We start from the raw sequence: 22,357 nt of genomic DNA on the forward strand, positions 1-22,357 counted from the left end.
ATATATATATATATATATATATATATATATAATTACATTAATATTGTATATATTGTACTTAATATCGAAATGATTGTTAGCATGAATGACAAATCGATATTTGTTTACCCATACAATGTATTGTTGGCTATTTCCACAAATATGCGGCTTATGACTGGTTCTGTGGTCCAAGGTCACATATGGTGATTTGCTGAAACATTTCTAATTATTATCCATGTTGAAAATAGTTGTGCTGCTTAATATATCTGTGGAACCCAAGATATATATTTATTAATTTTTTTCAGGATTAGTAGATAAATAGAAAGTTCAAAAGAACATAATTTATTTAAAATCTATCTTAATGCATTCTCGCTGAATACAAATATTAATAAAAACAACCTTTTAATGTGTATACTGTATAACTTTGGGTTAGCCACCACTTCCATAATAAATAACATTTCTATAATAACATTTTAATCATGGTTTCCTGGTTTTTTTTTTTTTTTTTTTTTTTTACCATTTTTTTTGTAAGTAAATGGTTGATGTTAAAGAAGGTGAGCAGTGTTCATGCGCAGGTTTTAATTTCTGTCTTCTTTTTTTTCTTTCTTTTTTTTTGCCCTCTTGTATGTAAATATTCAGGACAAGTCCACCACAGATGACCAGCGATCTTGGGACAGCTTTAAGACCATGACCCCTGAGCAGACGTGTGTCTCCAGCGAACATAAGGACAGACTGGAGTTACGCAGTAAACCCTGGGACACATCCTCCGCCAACACCCCAGACACATCCGAAGGAGACTTCCAGACTGAAGTGTGAAGAGAACACACACCTAAAACGAACTGAGAGACAAGCAAACCCTCTTAAATTCTCACGCTGTCAGTGATCTTCAGCAAGACGTCTTCTAAAGGATTCTGTACTTGTTTACAGGTGTGAGGACCGACCAGACTCAGAGATGAAGAGTGCTCTATTCTATATTTTCACACAGAGACATTAAATGACAGAGTGGGGCCTGGAGAGTATGGTAAAACATTTTTAACAAACTGTTTCCTGTCTTGATTTTACTCCAGAAAGGATTCTCTTTCACCTGTTTGATGATTTGGGAATTTAAAAAATAATATTTCTGCACCCTACTTTTTATAGAGGAACGAGAGAAAAGAAGAAAAAAAATCAGTACTGATGATTCACACACTGTTTAATAACCCCTTAGGGTTTTTCTTTCCTCCTTTTTTGTCTTCTCATTCCTTGGATGGTTCGAGTTCCGTTTCCCTTTTTCTTGCTTTGGTTTTCAGGCGAGAGGAAGTTTTGAAAGCGTTCATTAATATGTGCCATCCTCTGCATTTTTTTTTCTCTGCATCAGGCGTACTGTACTCATGTGCTTATTTTAGCTTTGCATTTGTGTGTGTGTGTGTGTATGTGTGTGTCCCTTATTCTTATTTTATTTTCTAAAAGGTTTTTTTTTTTTTTTTTTTTTTGTACATCTAAGTTTCAGGTATCATTTTATGGGTTGAAGTAGATCTTCATTGTCATACGCTGTGTGATTGACAGAAAATATTGTGCTATACAGTATGTGCGGTTTAATGTCAAATTCGCATTCGTCCACACCAGGGAAGCATCTTTGATCCATCCTACACAAAGCAACCAAAAGATACACATTCCAGTCATAAAGAGCTTTGGCGTTCCAGAATGGGCTTATCCAGAAAGAGACACACTTCCAGCTGAGAGCGTTTCCATTTTAAACCAACACAAAGGTCTGCTGTCAGGGATGGTGCTAAGTTTCCACACTTCTTCTCTATCTTTAAGTTGTTCTACATTTCTTCTCTTGCGAAAAGTAGCCCTTTGTGAGGTTGAAACCAGTGATCGATTCAGATTTATTTCTGCACTCCGACTGCAGAGTTTGACAGTTGGCTCAGCGCTAAGCAGACTGCAGAGGTCATCTTTGCCGGCCCACTCTTCTTTATAACACGTTAATTAGTTGTGTCGGCTGATGTAACTCCACATGGAGACTCGGAAAGCAAGAAAGAGAGGGCGAACGAGGGAGAGAAAAAGGTGTGGTAATTATCTTGAGGGAATAACGATTTGTCCTGACATTTTCTTACTTGGCGCATATTTCATCTGCTCAAAGATCCCTGAAGTCAGCATATCATATAGGCACAGATGGCAAGACTAGAGCATGCCATTTCAACCTTTGCAAGTAATCTGTACTAATGGGGAACATGGGCTGCCTCATCCCCATGAAATATCTCCAAACCACCACGGCAATTAAAACTGGTTTTTCGTCTCCCTTCCCGACCGCAGTCAAGAAAGGATGAATATTCCTCTCATATTTGGGATAAGCAATATCGCACGAGCCAGACTGCTTTTTGGTTAAGAAGATCACAGTTGGGTTGATATTCAATACCGCAGAGTGATTGTGATCTTGCTTTTAACAATTGAGTAAACACAATTTTGGACATTTTCTGGAACTTTTGGAAAGTTTCTGGAATTTACCAGACATGTTCAGCCCCTTTGCAACCCTAGTTTCTAACTAAAATCGATCAGGGGTGTGTTTCCCGCACAACGACGTAACTCACTGCTTAACTACCATAGTGTTACATCGTTGAAGAAATCAACTAGTCATGACTGTTTCCCGAAACCGTATTGTCGCAAATCTGTCGTTCAACCGCGTTGGTTAATTATGTTTTAATGTGATGACGTGGTGGAGTAATAACTGCTTTTAATGAATTATTTTAAGATCGAATTCATGCTAGATTTTTTTGCTACACTATAAAAAAATTCAGGTTTCCAATTGAAAATGTTCGAGTGACTGATCACATCTAAATTTTTCAGTGAGCCGAATTGAATTGCATCAATTCACTAAATTTCAGTTCGGCCAACTGAAAAATGTAGATGTGATCAGTCACTAGAAATTTTTCAATTGGAGCAATTTTTTTACAGTGTATAAATTATGGACATGGCACTTGAGGACTAATCTCTTATTTTTCTTAGTTATTTCACTTTATTTCCAGATTCAATCACAGGCTCGTTCTTTCGTACTAGAGCATGTCCGCACTCTTCAAAAAAGGTGCTTTAAATCTCTTGACAAACTAAAAGACATAAATAAAGTTTTGTATGTATTCGAAATAAAATATATATATTGTACTAAATGTCTTCTTGCTTATTTTGCTCAAGATAAGGATTTATTAAGTCCACATGCCATCCAAACAAGAAACTTTGCTTCTAACCACAAGTCGAGATCTGTCATCGCAACCACACAAGTTTGCGATCTGTTTGCGAATGTTCGTTGGAACTATGGTTTCGAGGAAACACCGACTGGTTGAGCTAAGCTGATAATGATGAAACTTGCGAACAATGCTTTTGGGAAATGTACCATTGTTTGTTTGCATATTTTTCCAATAGTTCAATTGGCGTTAGACTACATCGCTGTGTCTGAAATCGTATACTTCCCTACTATATAAAATGTGAAAACCAGTATGGCAAAAGAGTAGCATTTCTGAATACATAGTTTTCAAAAAACTGTAGGATGACCTTCTAGTTCCGCTGAGATTCTAAGGTGCGCCGACAATTTACTATCCCATGAGGCCATGGGAGAGGATCCAAATTTATTTCATACAATCTAAAATTATACTATATAGAACACCCTTTATTTTATCTAGCTTTTGAAGTTTGACCTTTTTTTGTTTGTTCATTTTGGATAGCAGCAAATAACAGCGTATTAATAGCAGCATAAATTTGACCCCATGGGTTCTCTAGGGTTTGGTCAATTGTTATATAATTTCAGACGCAGCGTACATTAGCACCGGCCAATCCAATTTTAATTGTTAAATTCGGAATGTTTGGAATTTAGCCTAAATCTTTAGTGAAAGGAAGTGAGGTCATTTATCTTTCTGTGCTGAGAAGAGATTTCTAGCCTTGTCTTGAAAAGATCAGTAAGAAAAACCGAACTGGTGAGCCAGCGATTTTCTAGGAACTCTTCGGAACCACGCAGCTTTACACAAACCCTGCTACATTTACAGTGCCTGTTTTGTTTTTGTTGCTGTTTTGTCTGATGCAATCATCGACCTTTTCACCATTCTGTCATTCCACTCTAATTCTGTCTCTGTATATGAGTGTTGAGTTTTTCATAGATGTTTACAGAGCCCTACTTATTGAAGCTGGAGAACTACACCCCAAAATTCTACTAAACTAACTATGTTTTGAACAGATTTATGTTTTACTCTTTAAAAAAACAAAAAACAAAAAAAACAAAACAAAACAAACAAAAAAAAACTTGAGAATGGCCTTACAGTCACATAAAATTTATGAGATGTATTTTTGTGAGGAGGATGATCATCTGAAAATGAACGGTGAACAGCTGAGTGTGGACATATTGAAGAATGAATATGTTTCCTTGGACTTCCTGATCTGCAGGATGTTTTCTTCATGGCTTGATATGTTTGAAACTTTTGGATCCTCCCCTTGCCAGCACACACAATCCCATTGACTAAAGAAGATGGCTATCACAGAGAATCCTCCTTGCACCATTTAAGTTTTTTATACATAAGATTGTACAAAGTAGTCCTCTACTGTTTTCATAGAGTGTCTTTTTATATGAAAATAAATTTTCAAACTGGTGAACACCCTTGTAGGGTTTTTCCTCCCCATGGTGAAGGTGGGTAAGACCAGCGTTTTCCAACCAAAGTCTGATCGGTAAAGCTCAATTAAAAGAGAATAGGGATGCTGTCACACTTTATTACTTTGTAATACAGTGTTGTTTAATCTTAAGGGGAGACACTACAGGCAAAAACATTAATGTAGTTTTTTCATGCAACTTTCAATTTTGAGATTGTCGGTTTTATGACTTTAAAAATTGTTTTTTAAAAATACAAATAAAACCTTTTTTTTTTTTTTTTTTTTTGTCAGACCAGTGGAAAGAAAACATACAAAATACACGTTTAAGTATCTGTTAAGGCACTTTATCTATTCTATGTAGATTTCACCTACAGTATATACTTAAGTAGCACTTCCATACTCCAAACTTTACAGTTTTATTCCTTTTGACCATATATGTCTATATTCTTTTTTTTTTTTTTTTTTTTTTTTTTTTTTAAAGATATCCAAAAATCCCCCCTGTAAAATCATTTTTTACTCTAATGTCAAGAATTTTGAATCTGGCTTGATCCAATGTTTAGAATTTTAATTTATTTTTTTGTGTGTGCAAATTATTCCATATTTAAACAACTTTTCAGGAAACTTAATAAAAAAATAAAAAAAAGTTAGCAAATTCTTAATGTTATCAATCAACTGGGGACGTATAATGATATCTATTGTTTACCCTATTCGCCTAGGGTGTAATCCCTCAAACTTTGATATAAATCTTCAACATTTATATGCTACAAATTAAAGTTAAATTACTTCCACTTATCCATCCATGTCAAGTGGAAGCTGTAAAAGAATGTGGAGTGGAATATAAAATTCTGAGTAAATGTCATAGATTAAATTTAATAACAGAATTTAGATGATTTCTGTCATTTTGACGATTTTTACACTTAAAAAAAAAACATAACTTAACCTCTGTCGAACTGTTCTTTCCACAAAAAAACATTTCTTATAGTGGAAAAAAAGTTCTTCGGATTATTAAAATATTCTTCACACTATAAATATTTTTTTTGTAATAACTGTTCACTGAAAGCTTGAGTATGATCGTTCTTATTGCATCACTGCACAACCCCCAATTTGAAACCTTTATTTATTTTTTTAAATAACCTGCATACCTCGGGTCTTTATTGACCCTGGAACGCCATTCCCCGTTTCCTCCTTCATTTATATATATATATATATATATATATATATATATATATATATATATATATATATATATATATATATATATATATATATATATATATATATATATATATATAAAGAATGCCTATTTTCCCATACATTTTTTTTTTCTTTTTTTGTAAAAATTGTATAGGGTCACTAACTGCACAACAATAATTTAATTTTTTGTGACTGAAAACTAAAGTTTTAGCAAAAAACTAAATAACTGGAAGTATTCTCAAAAAACTGGCTCAGCAATTTACTGCAGAGTAAGTCCTGAACGGAGTCAAATATTAGGCCGCATTTACACTGCAGGTCTTGATGCGCAATTCCAATTTGGGGACTATATATTTTTTGATGACCCAATTACATCATCTTTTAAAAGCGACCTGTATCTACTTGCATTTACACTATACACTGGAGAAACAGTCCGAGATGTTTGACCAGGAAAAGGAAGTAAAATGGTACAATATGCAATGGATGCAGACAAAATGATTATTCAATGTTTTGCTTTCTGCACTTTAAAGGTCAGCAAAACATTGCTCTCGTAAGGCGGAGAAAAAAGAGAGCCCTTGACTGCAGTTCTTGTCCACCTGAGTTGACATTATTCGCCTTCGTCCCTTTTTCAATGACGAATGACTCGCATTTACTGGGGAATATTTTTTTTTCCTGCTTACATGTTCACATGTCATATCCGATCAGTGCCACATGAGAGGGAAAAATCGGAATTGGGTCACTTGCAGTGTAAATGGGGCCTTAGTGTCACTGTCACTTGATGGTGGATTTGGTGAAGAAGCTGTCAGCCATCAAAATATTGATTTTAAAGACGATGACATTTTTGAAAATGTGAAAAAGGTCTTTTGAAAAGTTTAGCGAATATTTTTACGATGGTAAATATGATGCAAATGCTGAATGTACTGGGAAATGAGCTCTGCCGAGGACTGATCTGCTCAAACGGAACCCTTCCAAGCTCCAAAAGGTAACAAAACATGCTTTATTTTATTCTTTTGTAATTGTAACTCTAATATCAGGAGAGTTTTATAGAGATCTATCCGTGTTAGATATAGGTCCGGGTCGGTAAAGACCAAATATACTGCAATGATTGCCAAAACATTCATACATTTAAGGGTAACATTTTTTTTTTTTTTTTTACGTCCTCTAAATCCTTTTATAATTTTGAGTCTTGCAACTTCTGCTGTCACCTCAAGAGGATGGTCCTCATTTATGATTGTGAGTGTGTGTGCCACCAACAACCAAGCTGTCTGTGTTAATGGATGTTTTTTTTCTTAGATACTAAATATGCAGGTGTCTACTGTGTACTCTGTATACCCATGGGTATGACACCCTATAGACTTGTCTCATTATTTGAATTCATGCTGGTTTTAATCAAGTTATTGTGAAGGGATGTTGTTATCATAATGCTTGATGCTGTAATTTTGCAATCAATTTGCTAGACCGAAAAATAAAGCAAAGAAGAGGAACAATCATGGGCTTGGCGATACTGAAAGAAAAAAATCTGCCTCGGGGTCGCCACGATTTAGCCCAATAATCAAAGCTCTGTTCCAGAACAATGGCAATTAGCCAGCGGTCCATTTCAAACAGCCTTTCTCCTGATCAGCGGTCATCAGACCATTTCGATGCTTGTCATCAGACCAAATTTGTCCCTGATTGTTTCTGGAAGAGGAGAATGATTGTGGATTCTGTGTCTTGCACAAATGCAAATATTCAGAGGCCCTTCGGAAAGCACAAAGATTGCCAGATTGATCCCCTCATCTCTACAGTTGAACTGCAAGAGCCAGTGCATCGTGTATCCACTGAGGGCCGCTTTGGCCGATTGCCTCATCATAAATGCAATTGGCTTACTGTCCAATGGGCTGCCTCTTGAAGCGCATCAAGCCTCTGTGCCATCAATCCGATGTGCTGTGCCTGCGAGTGATCTAATGCAGTGGCTTTGAACGTGGCTTTCGGGGCCTCTCCATGACTGTATGAGAGTGGGCCGAGTGGAAAGGTTGCTCTCTTCAGCAGTGGAAGATTTGTGTCCACGTAATGAGATGTTCTACCCAGCCTCCCGCACAGCTGCCTGCTAATAGCAGCCATGGCCTCTCCAAATGAGGCTTCGACAGCAATCTCCTGTTAGCTTGTTATTCCTTCAAGTTTTGCTCTGTGTCAGTTTTTTCACATCTAATTTAAGAGAAATCAGGCCTCGAGAGTCATTCTGCTCTTTTGTTATTTAGGGGATGACCTCCGTCAATTGAGATAAATGGAGACATTAACTCAACTGGCACTGTTGTCTTTAGAAGGAAGGATCATGTTATGCCTTATGTGTGGTTCTCAATTAAAGCTAAGATCAATATAAGACATGCTTTTCTCCACGGCTGCCATGTATTTGTGAACGACCTTGTTTTTGTTTTCTTAGGTGTCTCCCGTTAGAGTTGGATATTTTATCCTTTTTTTAATACAATGAAATTTACATAGAACCTTAAAAGGTTCTGTCGGTGCTATTTGGAACCCATGAAAGGTTCTAAACCCCTTTTTAAAGGTGCCCTAGAATGAAAAATTGAATTAACCTTGCCATAGTGAAATAATAAGAGTTCAGTACATCGGCATCACATACTGTGAGTCTCAAACACCATGCCTCCTACTTCTTATGTAAATCTTATGCATGAAAAACCACGGACAATTAAGTGATTCTCAACATAACACCAACCGTGACACAATCGTTGGGGATCATGTATATGTACGCCCCCAACATTTGCATATGTCCAAACATGTTCATTGTCAGGCGGAACTGACTGAGCTGAATCATCGGGACTGCAGGTAAACAAGCTTCACGCGAGGATAGCGAAAACGGCAGCTCTCATGGACAATTGTGTCATGCTCCAGGCTGTGCAGGAGACGTGAGGACTTTTTATACCCTTCCCACAGATAAACAATGTCAACAGTCTTGGGTGATGTTTATTATTATCGGATACCGCAACAATTTAATTCAAGATTGTCTGTTTGTTCGGCCCATTTCAAGCAAGCTTCACTCAGTGTCTTAAACTGAAGAAAGTGGCAATAATTACAACTGTATTCCTGCAAGCAGTAAGTAGCGATTTTATCCACTTATTGACTGTTTAAACCTTTTCTGATTAAATTGAAAGTTTCTTGGAGAGACAGCATTGTCTAGATAACGCAAGATGCTAATACAGTAACAATAAGAAACACCATACAAAACTAAAAAGTGTGTCTAATGACAAAGATTTGTATATTTATATTTTTGAGAACTTAAGTATAATGTTTTGCATGCTTGTATTTCAGAGTAGCCTACATCATTGCCACTGTGTAGCCTACATTGTGACTAACGTTATATAAATATGCAATATCGTTGACGAAAAAAGACGAGTGGTTTTGGCTTTGTCTGGGGGAAGGAATAGCGTTCCTGCTTGCGGTTGCCATATTTCAGTAATTTAAATCCCCCAAACAGAGCTTTTCTGTGAAAAGAACCTGTACACTATCTGGTGTTTTACCTAAATATGTACAATCTGGCAACCATATGCACACGAGCGGATGATCTGAAAACACCAATGAACAAGTAAGCTGCATTTTATCAATCTCTATTTGAGATGTTCTGCTTAAAGTGTCATTCAGTCGGGCTGTGTTTTGTCAGGACTCACGAGCCGCTTCGCTGAACAACTGAAATGCTATGTGCTGTGAGCTACTGAAATAAGCCAATCAGAGCAGAGCTCAACATTAATATTCATGACTCTGACAAATAAGGCAAAAACAGAGCATTACATCCTATAGGGACAATTTATGGGGTTGTAAATGGACCTGTAAAACTGTATCTGGACAATTTTTGCCCTTAAATAAGCCACATATCCTCTATGTAGATATTGGACAACAACTTAACAATCATTTTAGGGCACCTTTAAGGGTTCAATCAAAAGAATCCTTTAGGTTTCTTTGTAACCAGGAAAATGGTTCTATATGGAACCTTTTAGTGGTTCATTCATTATCATTTGTTTTGTCCTTTCCGGATTAAATATTTCATATTATTGACAAACATTTCACTGCATTATTCAGTGTACAAATTTAAGATATTGGGGTTAGAAAATGTAGATATTTATCTCATTTTATGTAGTTAATCAATATCACACAAAGAGCGCCATTTCAGTTTTTCTCCTTCAAAAATCAGCACGATTAAAATGTGATATTAAGTTACTACAACATATTAATAAACAATAATGGAATGACTACTACAAAATGGTGCAGAATAATGTAATATATGAATGAATAATAGCCTAAAGAACTGTTGTGCCAAAAGGTTTCTTTCTTGTCATTATAAAGACTTTTTGGTTCTTTAAAGAACCCCAATGAACACTTTTTTCTAACAGTATACATTTATTTATTTTGCAGCTGCTTTTATCCAAAGCGACCTGTTGAAGAAAACAATGAATGGAATTGACGGCAACTCTGCCGTCATTGTGTTAAGCCCCGCCCACTGACTCTATCACGATGTGATTGGCCCGACCAGAGTTTGGCTTTTACAGCTCAGAAGTGTATTGAGAGTTGCTAGACGACACTCATGGCAGATTAGATTTGCTACCTCTAGGGTGCGTCTAGATTTCTAGGCTAGATGATCAGGACTTTACCTAGAATTGTCGGAAGGGGAGAATTTGACCCAAAAATTGCAGGTTCTGTGGTGACAACTTATCCCATCATTGGGGCAAGTTGTCACAGGAACTGTAATAAACTTCACATTTTTCTGCAATAATGGTAAAATGTTCTATAGCTTGTTTGTAGTCATGATTTTAAGGTATGCACTTATAAAGGGGCTTTAATAAAATATTCACAACTAGCCCAGTCTCCTATATGTATGTATACATAAAGTAATGTGCTCCCTAAAGGCATGCAACATTTTCATAGAGTCCTAAGAAGCAGCATCTCCTCAGTCTTTTGAAGCAGGTTGGATAGAAGGCGTCCCCTAAACATGCAGAAAACGCACGTTTCATGTGCGGAATGGTTTCATCCTGGCATTAATGATATGCCCGAAGGATGGCCCTGGATGAAAGAATGTGCTTTCAGGACTGCTCGGCCTCAGGGAATAGCACATACCTCACCCAAAACAAGGAGCACCAACTCCATCCCAGAGGCAAGACGAAAACACATCCATACTAGTATGCTCACATGCTTTCGACAGGGAAACAGCTTTTTATTATGCATGCATGAGTGTGTGTGTATGCTCATCAGAGGATAGTGTATTTTCTCTGTTAGATCCATGCATTTCTCTTTGAGCTGGAATTGTAAGGATTGGAAGTATTCAAAGGATCTCTCCTCGAAGCACAATGAAAAGTCACAATGTTTTCGAAGCATAATTATTGCAGTTGATTTGCGTTAAATATTGCCAATGCATTTATTTCTCATTGTCCAAATAGTCCAGGTTTTAGATGAATGTTTTTAGAGGAAGACAATGAATATTGAAGTATTTTTCTGCTGCAAAAAACATGATTTTTTAATGATTCTGTCTAGATTCCAGGCCTGCCTAAGTGACATAACCATGATTTTAAAAGCCCAAAACAAATGAGCTGTCTCCTTAAATAAGGCCAGAATCGCTCCCCCCCATAATAGAACCAAATTTTTTTTTTTTTTTTTTTTTTTACAGCTCAGCTTTCATACAAGAGAGACAAAGTAAAAGCGTTCTGCTTTTTCAAGAAATTCCCATCTGTGTGCAACATTGATAATTGTAAATTAGCAAAAGAGAAAGAAAATATATTTTTCCAAAATAGATGTAAAAATGGATTTAGTGCTCAGGAGTAGTTTAAGTGGACCCAGCCTCAACAACGAAATTTGAATGAGAAAATAACTGACAGAACAGAAATAAAAAAGAGCAAATGTATTGGAGGCATGTAAACCTTACTCCTCTGGCCTTGAAAAAGAGCACTAGCGCGTCAGTCGTACCTTATACCTAGGTTGGATTGAATCCCAATCGGGAGGGTGCGAGTAGAACCGGAGGGGTAGGATTAGTGTCGTGACCCAGATGGGAGTGAAGTTTAAGGGGTGGGTGTAGTGTAGGCTAGCTAGTAAGAACTGTGCGAGTAAACCTCACTCCCATGATCTCAAGAGGAACACTAGCAACTGGCACTAAAGGTTGCAGTCATTTGCATCTATTGTAGCATGCCTACCTTCCATTCCGAAAATGGCAGGTCAAATTCCACTTGGAGAGGTGTGATTAGAACCGGAAGAGTTACACAAATATTATGAAATATGACATGAAAAAGTATGTAAATCACTAATTTCAGATTTGTTAAAGATCTGTTACCCATATGCCCAAGGTGGCCGGATCCAGTATAGGTCATAAACCCTGCCCTCCCCATGTAATGGGACAAACTAATCAATCAAATTACACTTCAAATACATTTTTTTCAAATATGGTATCTGCATTTTAGATCACTCTTATGTTAGTTTAAGTGTTCCTTCTTTAAATAATTTTGGTTTTTAGTTAGTTATTTGATGCCATAAAAAGGGGGTGTAAGGTTATGATTGACAGCTGTGATTGACAGCTTCTCTGAGCGAAGTAGTCCCTGAGGCACTAATGGACATTTTAAGGATCTTCTGGGGGAGATTAAAGCTTTAACTTTAATTTATACATTGCCATAAGAGTGTGGGCAGGACCTTGATATTCTGGCTTTTCAGACCATAAAAAATGAAAAGAAAAATGTATATTCATTTTTAAACAATACAATAATGTTTTAACTTAGGATGAGTTCAGAAATCAGTATTTGGTGGATTAACCCTGATTGGCAAACACAGCTTTTGTGAGTCTTGACATGCTCCCTATCAGTTGGTCACATGTTGTTAGATATGCCTTGTACATAGTTTGAGTCACACATCCTTCACAAAGATGCATCTGCCTAATTGTAGCCTTATTGAAGAGCCACCAGATCATCACCAATCCTAAACCAAATTACTAGTGTGAGAAACTGTGGGTTGTAGCTCTCTTCCAGGTCTCCAGGCAGATCTGTGTTTGTGAAGGATGCATGAATCCAAACAGCCAGGCAATCAAGGTGTGGATAGAGACCCACCAGATCAGGACCCTGTCATGGCCATCACAATCTCCAGGCCTGAACCCCACTGAAAACCTCTGGAATGGCAGCAGGAGGGTTACCAGCCATTAAATAAAGCCTGCTTGAATTTTATTAATCTATTAGTATTGTGTTTTAAAAATAAATATAAATTTGCTTTCTTTGCATAATTTGATTTCTGAATTATTTCATTTTATTCGTTATTTTGACCAGTTGTCATCTTCTGAAAATATTTGATCTAAATGACTATATTTTTATTTGAAATGTTGTAAGTTTGTAGAATAAATCAAAAAGGTTAATTTTACTCAATACATATAAATAATACATCAAAAGAAACTATACTAATTTTACAGAAGTAATGTGCTGTTATTAGTCTGACAATTACTGAGGGGTATATCCCAATATGTAGGATATAAAATTTGTTTTTGTCAAATGTAGGACATTCCATAGGCACAATGGTTTTTATACTGTACAAACCGTATTTTCTGTCCCCTTACACTGCCCCGGCCCCTAAACCTATCACAGAAAACATTCTGCATTTTTTACTTTAAACTCATCGTGTATGATTTATAAGCATTTTGAAAAGTGGGGACATGGCAAATGTCCATATATTTCGTATATAAAAATTATATATATATATATATTAGGGGTGTAACGGTTCACAAAATTCACGGTTCGGTTCGATACGATACACTGGTGTCACGGTTCGGTTCGGTACGGTTCGGTATGTTTTAGATGCGTAACGCCTGTTTCACACATACTCCGTCTGCAGTGCGTGTGCGGTGCGTGTTGCGTTGTGTGTGCGTTGCAGGAGCGCCACACCCTGTAGTGCTTTTACATATGCTGCGTTTGCAGTCCGCAACTGATCCGCTGTTGCATACCACAAACACAGCATTTATTCATTATTTTTTAAAATCCAAAAGTTTTTACTGAACATGCCTCATCAGAATTCCAATTCTCTTTGTTTACTCTTTAATAGAAGTCAGGTTACGTAGCCTATTACATTTAAACAACATTTTATTAAATTCATTTATTCATATTTATATACTTTAGATTTAGCTCACACAAGTGGCAAAACATTTAAACACAGGTTATAGCCTTAAATCACAAACATTTTAAATTAGAAACTTACAATAGTATATTCAAAAACAGCCGACTCTCGTCTTTTCTTTTGTTTTTACACCCTTTTAAAAGAAATCCTGCAGGTTAAAAAGAACTTTGCTTTTCACCTCCAAGAACGTATGAGTGCTCTCCATTATGGCACATTTTTTAACCTAAATGCCAGGTAAGGTGTCATTTTGTTGCTTTACTTGAGAAAAAAAGCCATGTGTTGACTTTGAAACAAGAGTATATTTTAAATGATATGCATCTGTGGTGAAATTACTAGATTTTCGCGTCAGTACATGTTTATTTGAATGCGAACGATCTTCTGTCGCTTTAATGCAGCATCGCAGCAAAAAATAGACTCAGTACGAAAATGATCTGTGCACTGCTGCAGACGCAACGCTCCTGGAACAGACTGACGGACAGCATCCGCGTGCAGTGTGAAAGCTGTCATCCGTTAACATGGGTATGGGAAAAAATACGCACCGCACACGCACTGCAGACGGAGTATGTGTGAAACGGGCGTTAGGTCTCATATCCGCGGCTATAAATGGACCACTCGCCGCGGTGATGTCTTTTGCCATTTGAATAAGTTGGAAATGTCTGTCTAAATGCTGCGGGGATAGTTTGTGGCTGTTTCTCCTTTTTATCGTCTTGTTGTCGAAGTAAATGAGTTGATTGACATGACATGAATTATTCCCGCTGCTGTACCTTCAGCAAATGCGACAAACCGTTGTTTTTTAATCCATCACTGTTGCCAACACCCTCATAGCTTACAAAGAATCCAAAGTTCACCCAAACACCAGACCTGTTGGTTATTGGAGGATGTTCTATTTCTGGTTTGTTAAACGCAATAGCCATTTTGCCACGAGCATTCAGCGCGTAGCCTACTGAGTAAGCGAGCACCTGACTGAGCAGCCTAAAACATATTTGTTTGTTTTTTTTCTTTCACTTCGGCGGTGTCAGGGGCATTGCCTGTTATGTCGTTTTGGTTATTGGGCTACCTTGTTGAAAGCATATTAGTATATTTCACACACTTTTTTTATTTTCCAAATCTAATTAATTAGTCCAAGAACCTTTCGGTACATAATGCGTACACACCCACACACACACACACACACACACACACACACACACACACACACACACACACACACACACACACAATTGGGCTACTTTGCCTCTGCTCATCTCTCAGTTCTTTTTTTACCCTCTGTCTTCAAAATCTCTTTCTTTATGTCTCTCATTTTCACAGAACATTGTGTAGGTCTGCCTCTAACCATTCTACGGGATTTTTTTTTTTTACATAGAGGAGAAGGGCAAATCTCAGAAATATGATGCATAATTCACAGTGACTTTCAGGCAGTCAGGCAGGGACTCAGAGCCTGAGGGCTTGGCCCATTCAGCGCTAACTTTGGACGCCAGGCAAGCCACTACCCTGACTGGAGCTAGTGGTGGCAGAAGAAACAACAGCCTGTCAACAGAAGTCTATAGCGACGGAACCTGAGCACACTGAAAACACTCAAACATGGCTTATGGTTGAACTATTTTTTTATGCTTGACTGCTCTTGAGAAACGTATGACGTATCTTTGTCGTAATCACACTATTATTTCCAGTGGTGTAACCTTTTGTATCTCCTATGCAGATAGATAGCTACCGAAGAGAACCTCAGTAATTGGATCAATTACTCTCTTGTGGCTTCTTCAATTGTGTCCCGCTGTAGAATGTCACGGTATTTCAGAGTCATAACGGCACGGTGTCTGTTCTCTCTGTCCTTTTATCATAGTGTCACATCGGTGGTCTCGACGCTCTAGTGTCACCATCCTCACAAAATCATTCCTCTGGAACGTTAATGTTATTCAGAAGGGCAGCCGTGGTTGATGGCACAGTTGATTCTCTCATCAACTGAAAGAAAAAGAAAAAAACAGAGCAGTGAAGCAGCTTTGGTTTATTAAGCCTAATTTATAAGCACAAATTCAGGCCCTGTGGTTTTGATATATTGATATTGAAACACGGCGGTTTGCTCGCTTCCTGAAGAAAGTCAAGGTTAAGCTATGGCGTGTGAGATTCTGATGAACCTCTGTAGCTTTCCTTTTCCTCATTCATGCAGTCCCATGGCAGCAGGTGTTACTATGACTATGTCTTTTCTCATGTTGCCCATGCTGAAAATGAAAACTAATACGGACATGACGAATCCTGAAACCCTGAAAAAAGTCATATAATGGGATTCCAAAGCACATTCCCAAGGCCGCCTGACTTATTTGACAACATGGAATTACTATTTTGGAAGCCTTTTTATGTGACAATGAACAGCTGTCCTTGTACGAATAGTACTTAATACCATAACAATGAATAATAACCTATTTATTTATTTAGCAGATACTTTTAAGATGATACTTTTTTTTTACTTATAAGAATTATACAACTAGCAGTTAATTCAACACATAGCCAATTTTGGGAACATTTTAGAATACTGTTCCATCATTATGAATTGACTACACAGGAGTGAATGAGTAAAGCAAAAACACTCAGACAGTAACTTTTAACTAACATTAAACTTTGATTAATGAATTAGTAGATAATAATGCTTAGTCATGTTTGGTAGTTCCATATTAGCTAAATGATAACTACTGTTACTAAGAATTATGGTTTAACTTTATTTTGATGGTTCCTTTAACACATTCTGTTGACTGTAAGTAGCGTTGCACCTACATGTCTACTAACTCTTATTAGATTTGTAGCAAGTTTGCTCAAACGGGAAATATGAATAATTAATCATAGCTCACTATGATTATTCATTATAATTAATTATGAATATTTGAATCAGTTAATGAGATTAACTTGATGTAGCTACATTAAATGATGAATGAATGAATGAATGAATGAATGAATGAATGAATGAATGAATGAATGAATGAATCAATCAATCAATCAATCAATCAATCAAGCAATCAATAAATCAAGCAATCAATCAATCAATCCATCCATCAACCAATCAGTTAATTGACTATTTATTATTGACTATTATAGTATTGATTATTAATTCTAAGAGAAGGGTATTTTTCATGTCCATAGAAAAATAATTCTACTTTGGCATTTACAGCTCTTAAAATGTGTACAAAAATCGGTCATTTAGACAGTTTGTTTGCAGGCAGGGAGTAAGAGCCATGCCTTGTGCAAAATGTTTAAATTTCTTTAGCTAAGAGAAACGCACTCAAAGTATAGCAACTCTCTCCCACATATTCTGCTAGTGTGAATACACCCTACTGGCCTCACTAAATTATCTTCCAATAACAATTGAGTTTTTTTAAACAAGTAAGACAGCTACCTAAAGCTTCCTGTGTTTCAAAAAACTGTCATCAATTCATGTTACATCCAGGCTAGAACCCTCTTAGCTTCTGTGGGGAGCAAGGATTTGGCCATAGGACGCTACAGTAGAACGAATGTATTCTGGCTTGATAAAACGGTCCATAAGGAAAGGCAGCACATTCTGAGGGGCTCAAAATGCCCCTCAGAATGAGCTACCACCTATATTGCTTTACATTTTACTCAAACTATAGGAACTCTCCCACATACTCTGCTAGTGTGAAAACACCCTACTGGCCCCACTAAATAATCTTAAAATAACAATTTAGTTTTTTTACAAAAAGGTCTCACTTTCAAGTAACTGCAATACAGGCCTGTGAGTAAACAACTTAGACTGACCTACCTAAAGCTTCCTCTAATAACAATTGATTGTTTCAAAAAACTGTCTCCAATTCAAGTTACATCCAGGCTAGAACCCTCTTAGCTTCAGTGGTGAGCCAGGCTTTGGCCATAGGACGCTACAGTAGAAGGAATGTATTCTGGCTTGTTAAAACGGTCTAAAAGGAAAGGCAGCAAATTCTGAGGGGCTCAAAATGCCCCTCAGAATGAGCTACCACTTGTATTGCTTTACATTTTACTCAAACTATAGAAACTCTCTCCCACGTATTCTGCTAGTGTGAATACACCCTACTGGCCTCACTAAATAATCTTCAAATAACAATAGAGTTTTTTCAAAAAAGGTCTCACTTTCATGTAACTGCAATACAGGCCTGTGAGTAAACAACTTAGACTGACCTACCTAAAGCTTCCTCTAATAACAATCGAGTGTTTCAAAAAACTGTCTTCAATTCATGTTACATCCAGGCTAGAACCCTCTTAGCATCGGTGGGGAGCCAGGCTTTGGCTATAAGACGCTACAGTAGAACGAATGTATTCTGGCTTGATAAAACGGTCCATAAGGAAAGGCAGCAAATTCTGAGGGGCTCAAAATGCCCCTCAGAATGAGCTACCACTTGTATTGCTTTACATTTTACTCAAACTATAGCAACTCTCTCCTACATATTCTGCTAGTGTGAAAACACCCTACTGGCCTCACTAAATGATCTTAAAATAACAATTGAGTTTTTTTTACAAAAAGGTCTAACTTTCATGTAACTGCAATACAGGCCTGTGAGTAAACAACTTAGACTGACCTAACAAAAGCTTCCTCTAATAACAATCGAGTGTTTCAAAAACTGTCTCCAATTCATGTTACATCCAGGCTAGAACTTGCTCAGCTTCGGTGGGGAGCCAGGCTTTGGCCATCGGACGCTACAGTAGAAGGAATGTATTCTGGCTTGATAAAACGGTCCATAAGGAAAGGCAGCAAATTCTGAGGGGCTCAAAATGCCCCTCAGAATGAGCTACCACCTATATTGCTTTGCATTTTACTCAAACTATAGGAACTCTCTCCCACATATTCTGCTAGTGTGAAACACCCTACTGGCCTCACTGAATAATCTTCAAATAACAATTGAAGTTTTTTTTTCCAAAATGGTCTCAGTTCCATATAACTGTAATGCAGGCCTGTGAGAAAACAACTTAGACTGACCTACCTAAAGCTTCCTCTAATAACAATCGAGTGTTTCAAAAAACTGTCTCCAATTCATGTTACATCCAGGCTAGAACCCTCTTAGCTTCGGTGGGGAGCCAGGCTTTGGCCATAGGATGCTACATTACAACGGATGTATTCTGGCTTGATAAAACGGTCCATAAGGAAAGGCAGCAAATTCTGAGGGACTCAAAATGCCCCTCAGAATGAGCTACCACTTGTATTGCTTTACATTTTACTCAAACTATAGGAACTCTCTCCCACATATTCTGCTAGTGTGAATACACCCTACTGGCCTCACTAAATAATCTTCAAATAACAATAGAGTTTTTTTCAAAAAAGGTCTCACTTTCATGTAACTGCAATGCAGGTCTGTGAATAAACAACTTAGACTGACCTACCTAAAGCTTCCTCTAATAACAATCGAGTGTTTCAAAAAACTGTCTTCAATTCATGTTACATCCAGCCTAGAACCTGCTCAGCTGCGGTAGGGAGCCAGGCTTTGGCCATAGGACGCTACATTAGAACGGATGTATTCTGGCTTGATAAAACGGTCCAAAAGGAAAGGCAGCAAATTCTGAAGGGCTCACAATGCCCCTCAGAATGAGCTACCACCTATATTGCTTTACATTTTACTCAAACTATAGGAACTCTCTCCCACATATTCTGCTAGTGTGAAAACACCCTACTGGCCTCACTAAATAATCTTAAAATAACAATTGAGTTTTTTTACAAAAAGGTCTCACTTTCAAGTAACTGCAATACAGGCCTGTGAGTAAACAACTTAGACTGACCTAACAAAAGCTTCCTCTAATAACAATCGAATGTTTCAAAAAACTGTCTCCAATTCATGTTACATCCAGGCTAGAACTTGCTCAGCTTCGGTGGGGAGCCAGGCTTTGGCCATCGGACGCTACAGTAGAAGGAATGTATTCTGGCTTGATAAAACGGTCCAAAAGGAAAGGCAGCAAATTCTGAGGGGCTCAAAATGCCCCTCAGAATGAGCTACCACCTGTATTGCTTTACATTGTACTCAAACTATAGCAACTCTCTCCTACATATTTTGCTAGTGTGAAACAACCTACTGGCCTCACTAAATAATCTTAAAATAACAATTGAGTTTTTTTACAAACAGGTCTCACTTTCAAGTAACTGCAATACAGGTCTGTGAGTAAACAACTTAGACTGACCTAACAAAAGCTTCCTCTAATAACAATTGAGTGTTTAAAAAAAACTGTCTTCAATTTATGTTACATCCAGGCTAGAACCCTCTTAGCATCGGTGGGGAGCAAGGCTTTGGCTATAAGACGCTACAGTAGAACGAATGTATTCTGGCTTAATAAAACGGTCCATAAGGAAAGGCAGCAAATTCTGAGGGGCTCAAAATGCCCCTCAGAATGAGCTACCACCTGAATTGCTTTACATTGTACTCAAACTATAGAAACTCTCTCCCACATATTCTGCTAGTGTGAATACACCCTACTGGCCTCACTAAATAATCTTCAAATAACAATAGAGTTTTTTTCAAAAAAAGTCTCACTTTCATGTAACTGCAATGCAGGTCTGTGAATAAACAACTTAGACTGACCTACCTAAAGCTTCCTCTAATAACAATCGAGTGTTTCAAAAAACTGTCTCCAATTCATGTTACATCCAGGCTAGAACTTGCTCAGCTTCGGTGGGGAGCCAGGCTTTGGCCATCGGACGCTACAGTAGAAGGAATGTATTCTGGCTTGATAAAACGGTCCATAAGGAAAGGCAGCAAATTCTGAGGGGCTCAAAATGCCCCTCAGAATGAGCTACCACCTATATTGCTTTACTTTTTACTCAAACTATAGGAACTCTCTCCCACATATTCTGCTAGTGTGAAACACCCTACTGGCCTCACTGAATAATCTTCAAATAACAATTGAAGTTTTTTTTTCCAAAATGGTCTCAGTTCCATATAACTGTAATGCAGGCCTGTGAGAAAACAACTTAGACTGACCTACCTAAAGCTTCCTCTAATAACAATCGAGTGTTTCAAAAAACTGTCTCCAATTCATGTTACATCCAGGCTAGAACCCTCTTAGCTTCGGTGGGGAGCCAGGCTTTGGCCATAGGATGCTACATTACAACGGATGTATTCTGGCTTGATAAAACGGTCCATAAGGAAAGGCAGCAAATTCTGAGGATCTCAAAATGCCCCTCAGAATGAGCTACCACTTGTATTGCTTTACATTTTACTCAAACTATAGGAACTCTCTCCCACATACTCTGCTAGTGTGAAAACACCCTACTGGCCTCACTAAATAATCTTAAAATAACAATTGAGTTTTTTTACAAAAAGGTCTCACTTTCAAGTAACTGCAATACAGACCTGCGAGTAAACAACTTAGACTGACCTACCTAAAGCTTCCTCTAATAACAATCGAGTGTTTCAAAAAGCTGTCTCCAATTCATGTTACATCCAGCCTAGAACCTGCTCAGCTGCAGTAGGGAGCCAGGCTTTGGCCATAGGACGCTACATTAGAACGGATGTATTCTGGCTTGATAAAACGGTCCAAAAGGAAAGGCAGCAAATTCTGAGGGGCTCACAATGCCCCTCAGAATGAGCTACCACCTATATTGCTTTACATTTTACTCAAACTATAGGAACTCTCTCCCACATATTCTGCTAGTGTGAAAACACCCTACTGGCCTCACTAAATAATCTTAAAATAACAATTGAGTTTTTTTACAAAAAGGTCTCACTTTCATGTAACTGCAATACAGGCCTGTGAGTAAACAACTTAGACTGACCTAACAAAAGCTTCCTCTAATAACAATCGAATGTTTCAAAAAACTGTCTCCAATTCATGTTACATCCAGGCTAGAACTTGCTCAGCTTCGGTGGGGAGCCAGGCTTTGGCCACCGGACGCTACAGTAGAAGGAATGTATTCTGGCTTGATAAAACGGTCCAAAAGGAAAGGCAGCAAATTCTGAGGGGCTCAAAATGCCCCTCAGAATGAGCTACCACCTGTATTGCTTTACATTGTACTCAAACTATAGCAACTCTCTCCTACATATTTTGCTAGTGTGAAACAACCTACTGGCCTCACTAAATAATCTTAAAATAACAATTGAGTTTTTTTACAAACAGGTCTCACTTTCAAGTAACTGCAATACAGGTCTGTGAGTAAACAACTTAGACTGACCTAACAAAAGCTTCCTCTAATAACAATTGAGTGTTTAAAAAAAACTGTCTTCAATTCATGTTACATCCAGGCTAGAACCCTCTTAGCATCGGTGGGGAGCCAGGCTTTGGCTATAAGACGCTACAGTAGAACGAATGTATTCTGGCTTAATAAAACGGTCCATAAGGAAAGGCAGCAAATTCTGAGGGGCTCAAAATGCCCCTCAGAATGAGCTACCACCTGAATTGCTTTACATTGTACTCAAACTATAGCAACTCTCTCCTACATATTCTGCTAGTGTGAAACAACCTACTGGCCTCACTAAATAATCTTAAAATAACAATTGAGTTTTTT

General features: G+C 37.7%; 1 protein-coding gene across 4 annotated transcripts in view; it reads left to right on the plus strand.

Moving 5' to 3' along the window:
- The window catches only part of adgrb2 (adhesion G protein-coupled receptor B2), a 394,976-nt gene extending 390,387 nt beyond the window's left edge, over positions 1 to 4,589 (plus strand). For all 4 annotated transcript variants that reach the window (XM_067426444.1, XM_067426445.1, XM_067426446.1 and 1 more), the window contains one exon: positions 619 to 4,589. In XM_067426444.1, the coding sequence (XP_067282545.1) occupies positions 619 to 795 (177 nt within the window). In that variant the 3' untranslated portion in view covers positions 796 to 4,589. The remainder of the gene's footprint in view (positions 1 to 618) is intronic.
- Positions 4,590 to 22,357: the final 17,768 nt, after the last annotated feature.

This window comes from Pseudorasbora parva, chromosome 19, assembly GCF_024679245.1.
Source record: "Pseudorasbora parva isolate DD20220531a chromosome 19, ASM2467924v1, whole genome shotgun sequence".
In the NCBI taxonomy this organism is placed as follows: Eukaryota; Metazoa; Chordata; class Actinopteri; order Cypriniformes; family Gobionidae; genus Pseudorasbora; species Pseudorasbora parva.